Raw genomic sequence first — 10313 nt, forward strand, 5'->3', positions numbered from 1 at the left:
GAGAGAACAGTCTATGACAAGGGTGGCTGGAGTCTTTGACAATTTTTAGGGCCTTCCTCTGACACAGCCTGGTATAGAGGTCCTGGATGGCAGGAAGCTTGGCCCCAATGATGTAATGGGCCGTACACACTACCCTCTGTAGTGCCTTGCAGTCGGAGGCCGAGCAGTTGCCATACCAGGCGGTGATGCAACCAGTCAGGATTTTATTTTATTTATTTATTTATTTCACCTTTATTTAAACAGGTAAGCCAGTTGAGAACAAGTTCTCATTTACAACTGCGACCTGGCCTCTCGATGGTGCACCTGTATAACTTTTTGAGGATCTGAGGACCCATGCCAAATCTTTTGAGTCTCCTGAGGGGGAATAGGCTTTGTCATGCCCTCTTCACGACTTTCTTGGTGTGTTTGGACCATGATAGTTTGTTGGTCATGTGGACACCAAGGAACTTGAAGCTCTCAACCTGTTCCACTACAGCCCCGTCGATGAGAATGGGGGTGTGCTCAGTCCTCTTCTTTTTCCTGTAGTCCACAATCATCTCCTTTGTCTTGATCACGTTGAAGGAGAGGTTGTTATCCTGGCACCACACGGCCAGGTCTCTGACCTCCTCCCTATAGGCTGTCTCATCGTTGTCGGTGATCAGGCCTACCACTGTTGTGTCGTCGGCAAACTTAATGATGGTGTTGGAGTCGTGCCTGGCCATGCAGTCATGGGTGAACAGGGAGTACAGGAGGAGACTGAGCACGCACCCCTGAGGGGCCCCTGTGTTGAGGATCAGCGTAGCAGATGTTTTGTTACCTACCCTTACTACCTGAGGGCGGCCCATCAGGAAGTCCAGGATCCAGTTGCAGAGGGAGGTGTTTAGTCCCAGGGTCCTTAGCTTAGTGATGAGCTTTGAGGGCACTATGGTGTTGAACGCTGAGCTGCAGTCAATGAATAGCATCCTCACGTAGGTGTTCCTCTTGTCCAAGTGGGAAAGGGCAGTGTGGAGTGCAATAGAGATTGCATAATCTGTGGATCTGTTGGGGCGGTATGCAAATTGGAGTGGGTCTAGGGTTTCTGGGATAATGGTGTTGATGTGAGCCATGACCAGACTTTCAAAGCACTTCATTGCTACAGACGTTAGTGCTACGGGCCGGTAGTCATTTAGGCAGGTTATCTTAGTGTTCTTGGGCACAGGGACTATGGTGGTCTGCTTGAAACATGTTGGTATTACAGACTCAGTCAGGGACATGTTGAAAATGTCAGTGAAGACACTTGCCAGTTGGTCAGCACATGCTCAGAGTACATGTCCTGGTAATCCGTCTGGCCCTGCAGCCTTGTGAATGTTGACCTGCTTAAAAGTCTTACTCACATCGGCTACGGAGAGTGTGATCACATAGTCATCCGGAACAGCTGATGCTCTCATGCATGCTTCAGTGTTGCTTGCCTCGAAGTGAGCATAGAAGTGATTTAGCTCGTCTGGTAGGCTTGTGTCACTGGGCAGCTCATGGCTGTGCTTCCCTTTGTAGTCTGTAATAGTTTGCAAGCCCTGCCACATCCGACGAGCGTCGGAGCCGGTGTAGTACGATTCAATCTTAGTCCTGTATTGACTCTCTTTGCCTGTTTGATGGTTCGTCGGAGGGCATAGCGGGATTTCTTATAAGCGTCCGAGTTAGAGTCCCGCTCCATGAAAGCGGCAGCTCTACCCTTTAGCTCAGTGCGGATGTTGCCTGTAATCCATGGCTTCTGGTTGGGGTATGTACGTACAGTCACTGTGGGGACGACATCATCAATGCACTTATTGATGAAGCCAGTGACTGATGTGGTGTACTCCTCAATCCTATTGGAAGAATCCCGGAACATATTCCAGTCTGTGCTAGCAAAACAGTCCTGTAGCTTAGCATCATCTGACAACTTCCTTATTAACCGAGTCACTGGTGCTTCCTGCTTTAGTTTTTCTTATAAGCAGGAATCAGGAGGATAGAGTTATGGTCAGATTTGCCAAATGGAGGGCGAGGGAGAGCTTTGTACGCGTCTCTGTGTGTGGAGTAAAGGTGGTCTAGATTTATTTTCCTCTGGTTGCACATTTAACATGCTGGTAGAAATTAGGTAGAACAGATTTACATTTCCCTGCATTAAAGTCCCCGGCCGCTAGGAGTGCTGCCTCTGGATGAGCGTTTTCCTGTTTGCTTATGGCCTTATATAGCTCATTGAGTGCAATCTTAGTGCCAGCATCGGTTTGTGGTGGTAAATAGACAGCCACGAAAAATATTGGTAAATAGAGTATCATGAGATACTCTACCTCAGCCGAGCAAAACCTTGAGACTTCCTTAGTATTAGATTTTATGCACCAGCTGTTGTTTACAAATATACACAGACCGCCACCCCTTGTCTTACCGGAGTCAGCCGTTCTATCCTGCCGATGTAGCGTATATCCCGCCAGCTGTATGTTATCCATGTCGTCGTTCAGCCACGACTCGGTGAAACATAAGATATTACAGTTTTTAATGTCCCGTTGGTAGGATAACCTTAATCTTAGGTCATCCAATTTATTTTCAAATGATTGAACATTGGCTAATAGGATTGATGGAAGAGGCAGTTTACTCGCTCGCCGTCGGATCCTTACAAGGCACCCCGACCTACGTCCACGATATCTCCGTCTCTTTCTCATGTGAATGACGGGGTTTGGGCCTTGTCAGGTGTCTGTAGAATATCCTTTGCGTCCGACTCGTTGAAGAAAAAATCTTTGTCCAATACGAGGTGAGTAATCGCTGTCCTGGTATCCAGAATATCTTGTAGGTCATCAGAGACAGTGGCAGAAACATTATGTACAGAATAAATTACAAATAATGCAAAAAAACACACATAATAGTACAATTGGTTAGAGGGCCGTAAAACGGAAGCCATCTCCTCCGGCTCCATTCTGTGTTACAGCGTTTAAAATATGGTTCAAATAATGATTGTGATGGCAATATTTGATGTGTTGTGCATGCTGCTGTGGCCAAAGAAGAAGATTGTTGTGGCCTATATGTCCCACTCGGGACTAAGAGGACTTAATAGTTGTAAGTAGTAGCACATGTTGCCCTGTGGAGGCTGGTGGGAGGAGCTATAGGAGGACTGGCTCATTGTAATGGCTGGAATGGAATTAATGGAACGGAGTCAAACGTGCTTTCCATATGTTTGATACCGTTCCATTGATTCCATTCCAGCCTTTACAATGAGCCTGTCCTCCTATAACTCCTCTCACCAGCCTCATCTGATGTTGCCCTGTCTTATCTATATAACATGGCTTTATAGGGCCTCATATATATGACAATTTGATTATTATAAGGTTCATATTTGAGAAAAAGAGAACATGAACACAAAGGGACTTTTTGGTGGAAACATTTATTGGCATCCACATTTGTATTTAGAAAAAACACAGACAATCGGATGGACAAACAGGCAAGATGTATCAAATAAATTAGGTTAGAATGCCTTGATGCGGCTTGTGAATAGGCAAAACATCACATTATCAACCCAAGGCATGTATTGCAGTAGTCTTTGTGGTTTCACGCTGCAGTTTAAAGTTCAAACAAAGACTGTAGTCTGAATTTCAGGGACTTTTCCCAACATTAATGAAAAATCCCATATAGACGATCAACGCAATATCTTCTCTCAGTCTTTGTTTCTGTATAGCCAGCCATTCCACATTACTGGCTTGTGCCAGCACCAGACAAATAGAGCATTTTATTTGTATTTTGTTATTTTTCAAGTAATCTGAGACCTACTAAGCAGTCACATTTTAAGGCAGTGCAGTTATAGGGCTCAATTTGAACTGGCGGAGTGGAGGAGTCTGAAGAGGCATGGGGGTGAGGAAGGAGGTAGGGAGGGGGGCGAAAACTGTGGAAGGTTCAAAGTCAAAGTTATTGTTGTTGAATGTGAACTCTTTCGAACTCCCAAAGAAGGAGACTGTCTCTTTACCGATGCAACAGGGTGTGGCGGGTTCGGTGGCGGGTTCTGGGGTCGTCGGCGCGGTAATGGGTGTCGAAGACAGGACCTCAGACTCAAACTGCAGCAGCTGGCCCATGAAGCTGAAGTTGGGTGAGATGACGGAGCGCCGCTGTTTGATGATGTCAAATGCCTCTTCGAGCTGCAGCCGCTTGGTACTCATGATGTAGGCCAGACAGATGGTCGGGGAGCGGGAGATGCCTGCCTCGCAGTGCACCAAGACTCTACCCCCTGTCTGCTTTACACCATCTGGAGAGGAGACAAAACGGTAACATTTACGTTAATGATATGATAAACATGAGCTATTATAATACATTGTCACATTTGGTCAGAAATGTAGTATGGAAATGTTGTATGGCCATGTAGCCACTTACACTGTGTAACACAAATATAGAAGAATTGAATAGAAACGGATAGCTGCATCCTAGAATAGAACCACTCTGGCTAAATTCTCACAGGGAACGAGTGCTTTCAGAGCTATTTTAGTGTGTGAACGCAGAGATTGAATCCCGTTCTTCAGTGTGTAATCATCACCTGCCTCCCCACCCCTTCGCTCTTCCTCTCTTCTCGCCCACACAGACCCTATAAGAGCCCTGCTGCCACACAGTCACCACTCTCCGATTAGACACACACACACTGTGCCCACCACTGACTCACCCTGCACAGCTGCACACGAGACCGTGTCTCTCTCTCTCCCACGTGCCTGTGGGGGAGCTGAGCAGTGTTACACTAAGTTCACCACGGCTGGGAGAGGAGGGAACTTATTCTCCTACACACTCTTTCTGGCACACACACGTGCACACACAAACCTAGATTCTCTCTATCTGTGTCACACACACACATGTATGAGCCACAGAGGGGAACAGCCAGCGATGGTTTCTGACAGCTCCGATCCTGTGAAAACCAAATGAATGAATGATGAAGCTGCTCCCATCTGGAGAGCTGGGAGGCTGTCTAAGAGGAAGCTAGAGAGCCTGTGGGTGTTTTAATGACCCATCCTCTGGCTAATGGCACCCTATTCCCTACATAGTGCACTACTTTTGACTGGGACCGATATGGCTCTGGTTAAATGTAGTGCACTATATAGGGAATAGGGCAGCTAAAGATGTTCTTGACTGCTGTTTTTTTCCAAGAGGTTGATATCCTTTATTTCCAGCTAAATGGTTGACAGTAGGTCGACAGTATAATATTCTACCTCCACCACATTGCATTCATTCAGAGGTTTGGGGAATTGGGAATTGGGATGTGTCTTCTTCATAAAGAGAAACAAGCCTATTGTTTTAGATTTGGATGCAGTTAGTGAATATCTGAACACTCCCTGTATATAGCTCCATTCTTGTGTATTTTATTTTCTCTTATTCCTCTTGTGTTAGTTACTATATAATTTTGTATAATTATTTTTCAAACTCTGCATCGTTGGGAAATCTTCGTAAGCAAGCATTTCACTGTAAAGTCTACACCAGTTGTATTTGGCGCATGTGATAAATACAATTTGATTTGATTTGATTCAAAGATCATGTTTTTTCAAGGAGGCATCCTGTGTTAAGATTCAGCCCTGGGCTGAGAAGGACACCTCTTTGTCTTACGTAATGCTTACAGGCATTAGACAAAGACGCCTAAATGTGGGGGCTTAAAACAAAGAACAACAACAGCAACACCAAGACCGATACAGGTCAGGTGAGGCCTCAATGGTGGGTGAGAATGAGATTCAAGCTCGTCCTCGCCCGTGCCTGGATATAACGTTTATAAATAGAAATGCAGGCTGCTCAACATCTTTGTGAGCGCTATTATCCAACACTTCAAGCCTCTTTCTATCACACATTCACTCTCTGTTCCCTCGGGACTCTGTCTCTGAACACACGCACCATGGTTGAGTTCATTTGGTACCAAACAGAAGAAAAATGACAAACAGGGAGGGAGTGACTCCCTGAACCTGACCACTAAATGCTTGTTTTCATTTTCTATTGCGAGACGTTTCGCTACGGTTTGCCCTAATGAATATGACCCAGATAAACAATAACTAAACAACCTTTGTGTACCTTTGTGTCTGTGAACACAGCCTCCCTCCTTCAAAAACCCTCCACCCACCATTAGTGAGTAGGGCTAGCCAACAACATTTGTCACACTGACTAACTGACTGAGTGAACTGACCACACCCGGTAATAACCCGCAATAAGCCACTAGTGAGATTAACTGTGAGCCGGGAGGCAATGACGGCACTGCAGAGAATATATTTTTAAACTTAAAAGGGGGGAGGATGAGAGAGAGGTGGAGGGAGGGAGTGAGGAGAGGGGGAGGGAGCACAGAGAAGCTGTTCTCTGAATGAAGGCAATCTGGGGATGAGAGAAAGAGAGAGAGAGAGAGAGAGAGAGAGAGAGAGAGAGAGAGAGAGAGAGAAAAAAAAGAGAGAGAGAGAGAGAAAAGAGAGAGAGAGAGAGAGAGAGAGAGAGAGAGAGAGAGAGAAGGCAGGCAGGCAGGCAGGCAGATGAGGCTAAAAGATTAGTGAGAGGTTGTTGCCTGTCCTCCTTTTAGATTGGCAGTGGGTGAGGAGGAGTGAAGCCAATAACTATTTTAATTTAGTTGCTCCATCCCCTCTGTTAATGGACTTGGAATCACATCTTTTCCATGAGAGAAGAAGAAAAGAGCAGAGAAGAAATCGAGGAAAAAAAGAGACAAATGCACAGACCACGACACTCACCAATGAACTGGAAGGCCTCGTGGAAATGCGAGCTGATATCTGCTGTAACGTTGTCCTCCACGGGGATCCACTTGTAGTCGTAGTTGCCCTTGGAGGGCCTGGTGTCCCTCCTGGAGACGTTCAGCAGGGCCGTGACCCCAAGGTCACTCAGATAGTCCTGCCTGGAGGCATGGTAGGCACTGCCCAGGTACAGGAATGGAAGGATCTCCACCGGCTTGCCCTGAAGAGAGAGGGGAGACAACAAAGGAGGGGGGGGGGAAATATTAGACATAAGAACCGCAGTGTGTGAGCCAAGATAGAGGGGAGACGCAACAAAGTGATATTACAACAGTGAGCGGTAGTGACAGAGTGTGGCAGAGATACAGTACATGAAACACAGGGTTTCCCTGGAGACACAACAATGGGGCAGAGATAGAGTAGAGTTTAAATACAGATGTAGGATATTAATTTATGCCAGTTTTCTACAGCAGGAAAATAATCCTGCAGCAACAGGAAATGTGAATTATTATGTGGATTATTATAAATGGACATTTTTGTTTTGATACATTTTCGTAAGGGAAAATCAAGTGTGAAATTTCAAAGTGGAAATTACAAACTTCAGAAGTCTTTTTAAACCTGAAATACACTACAAGTTTTACATTTCCTGCATTGCAGGAAAGTTCTTCTGCAACAGAGTGATCAAATTAAGATCCTAGGTATGTACGTTGCAAGATGCAATAGTACATTTTCTGTACTGTAAACAGATTGTGTTAGCCGATCATGATGGTGTAAGAGGTAGGGAAAAGGTCAGGGATGAAAAGGTTGTAAAGGACTTTGATGCAAGCTGGGGGTCTCTGACTAGTGGCCATCTTCTCTTGATGACTGGGATGCAGTGAAGGTCAAAGCTAATATCAAGCGTGTTGGTGAGAATGTTGAATGATCGAGGCCACTGTTTTGAGAATGGTCAGTAACATATCTGACTCCATAGACAAAATATAATCATTATGAATGTACAGCTGCACGGTTAAGGACAGCGAGACAATATGGGTATTTTGTTTTTCCTATGAGTGTTCAAATAAATCTAATAGATTTTATTCTGTCTTTACTTGAATGAAACTAAATGTGCTCTATCAAGTCCACAAATATCTCTGAACATACAGTACATTAGGCTATATAAATCTATTTTGAATTGCCAAGAAGACAGTATGACTAAACCTAACAGAGAACAGTCATTGTTATCTAACAGGGATGTTCCACTCAGTCAAAAACCCTGCAGCCTCAGCCTCAACCCTAAACCCCAACCCAACCTAGGGGAAGTGGCTAGCCGCCTAACCCTGAAAGAATAGGCAGCAGACAAAAAAAGGAAGTAGTTTTCGTTTCCATACCTGATCGTAATCTGGTTTGAGGTTGGAGCCCGGTTTCTCACAGCATAGGGTGATACTCGGCCTTAATTTACCAGCTTCGGTTCCGTTGTTCTGGTCGACGCCGACAGGCTTCACGACCTCAGTGCAAAGTTCAGGGTACTGGCCATGGAAATTCTCAAACCCCCCTGGTAAATACACAGAACAATACAAAATACATTTAATATTTGAATGAAATTCAATAGCCTACAATTTAATGTATTCCATCGGGGACAATTTAAAAAGGAATTATACACCCAAAACAGATTTGTCTGACATGCATAATGATAAAATGTTTATTTGTGCGTCATGAACGTCAGCATTTGCCAACTAGATTTAGGCCTCATACCAAGCGGTGAAAACTATGTGTTTATAACGGATTATAACCTCATATCACCATATTATAACATCGTAATTAATCTGCATTTCAATTAAAATAATCCAGTTAGGTCTATGAGGACAAGGTGATAATCTGCCAGACTTTAAATGAATGGTTCTGACACATAGTCGAAAGGAAGAGGTATAAATGTTCGAAACGAATTATAAAAATGTATGGTTTCATTGTGAACATTCACACATGGGACATTCTCAGAACAACCAGTCATGATGTTCTCGAGCTCTCACAAGCCTTTCGCGCACTGACTCATCTGCACTCCTTTGACGCACAAAGGACATTTATCTCTATCGACCTGAGAAATGTATTGCTCATATGGGAGGGTTGCTACAACACGGTCAAATAGAACAATGATTTTGCTTCGTAGGTCATTCCATGGAAAACTATACCAAGGCCTTTAAAAAATAATAATGTTGATTTGAAGATATGGGGATATGGGTCACACATGCATCGTTTTCTAAACAAAAAGGGAGGATGTTATAAGGCATATTGAATGTCAACCATTTCATGTTTTTATCTCTGAAATATAGTTTTTATAATGAGTGATTTTTCTAATATAGCATAATTTATTAGCCTAGCCATTGTGTTCAAGTGACTTCATACAGTGAATTAGCCCAGGGCACTTAGTGAAAAAAGTTTATAATGGATTTTGAGCTTTATAGTCCAATAATTTCATAATTTTGTAACAATTCTCACCTTTTAGAAAACAGATGTTTGCCCCACTCGTCAGATTATTGAGCGTATTAATCACTATCTGTGCGATACTGTCCTTTTTCAGTTTCTGCCAGTGCGGAGCCCGGTCATCCAGAACAACCACTGCCGATATGCTCCCCTCTCGCAGCCGTAACAGGGCTTTCTCATCCGGGATGACAAACTGAAGAGGTACCGGCCCTCCTCTGGATCTCCGGACAACAACCGAGTTCAGGTTGGCATTGACAGAGCCTTTGATATTAGAGTTCGAGAACGAAAAATAAGGTCGACAATCCACAATGAGAGAGGTTCCACTTTCCTTCCTGATAATCTTCTTGAGGCGACGGCAATCTATGCTTGAGACTTTCATGTTTGCCTCTAAAAGTGTGTCTTATTTTATAAGCAATTACTGTATACGGGCGGTCTGAGACGAGTAAAGTGAACGCGCCCTACTGAACCACGTAGTTGCTTAGATTTCCTTCAAGGGGATTCCGTCGGATCGGTTTTATAGGAACGGAACCTCCGGCTCATGACATCACGAACCATATATGGACACCGACAAGTATGATTAAAACAGAGCCTGCCCACACCAGAGTGTTGACTAGGTTCTAACGTTCCAACCCCGCCCTCTCGAGGGTGAAGTGAATTTATACTCTCAGCTTGAATCAACTATTACTCATAGCTATCCAAACGTTTCGTTCTCATGTTTATACTGCCCATTCTAGGAACCATAAAAACAGCATTCTTCAAGGAAATACTATGAATACCTCTCGTATTTGAGTAGACGTTAGAATATTGTCCTGTTATCATAAACTAACAATATCTCAAATGCCTCCTGCCCCAATAGAGACTAAAGGTAGACTATTGACTCTATACAATATAAATATAATTTAGATTCGATTTCTATACTCTATACACCTGACCTCACCACCATCAGCCCACTAATAGCCTATAGGTCTATGAATCAGGAAACTAAATCAATGATTGACAGAATAGTCAGAGAAAGAGAGAGGACTCTATTGGACTATGTAGCCTATTGACTAAAGCAAGGTAAACTTCTGTCTGTTATTCCATGTTTAGCCGGTTGTTTTAGCCAATATCTGCAGGTTGTAATCTCATTATGGGCTAATTGGGCTTAAATGTCATGCTACTACACTCATGCAATACTGTATTTTAGGCTAT

The 10313-nt window shown here is 44.0% G+C and overlaps 1 protein-coding gene across 1 annotated transcript; it reads right to left on the minus strand.

Annotated features, from left to right (window-relative positions):
• Positions 1–3348: 3348 nt before the first annotated feature.
• dusp5 (dual specificity phosphatase 5) lies at positions 3349–9628 on the minus strand. The gene is made up of 4 exons (XM_041867324.2): positions 9138–9628; positions 8033–8196; positions 6669–6888; positions 3349–4219 (listed from the first exon to the last, which is right to left on the minus strand). Exons 1-4 carry the CDS (start codon positions 9499–9501, stop codon positions 3765–3767), a joined length of 1203 nt encoding a protein of 400 aa, XP_041723258.1. The 5' UTR covers positions 9502–9628; the 3' UTR covers positions 3349–3764.
• Positions 9629–10313: the final 685 nt, after the last annotated feature.

Source organism: Coregonus clupeaformis, chromosome 38 (genome assembly GCF_020615455.1).
Source record: "Coregonus clupeaformis isolate EN_2021a chromosome 38, ASM2061545v1, whole genome shotgun sequence".
Lineage (NCBI taxonomy): Eukaryota > Metazoa > Chordata > Actinopteri > Salmoniformes > Salmonidae > Coregonus > Coregonus clupeaformis.

Excerpts from the sequence above, each read along its gene's own strand:
- dusp5 (XM_041867324.2), bottom strand. The coding sequence starts at position 9,501 with ATGAAAGTCTCAAGCATAGATTGCCGTCGCCTCAAGAAGATTATCAGG. Across the intron at positions 6,889-8,032 it reads TCAAACCAGATTACGATCAG|GGCAAGCCGGTGGAGATCCT; the intron begins GTATGGAAACGA and ends CTCTCTCTTCAG. Across the intron at positions 4,220-6,668 it reads CGAGGCCTTCCAGTTCATTG|ATGGTGTAAAGCAGACAGGG; the intron begins GTGAGTGTCGTG and ends TCTCCTCTCCAG.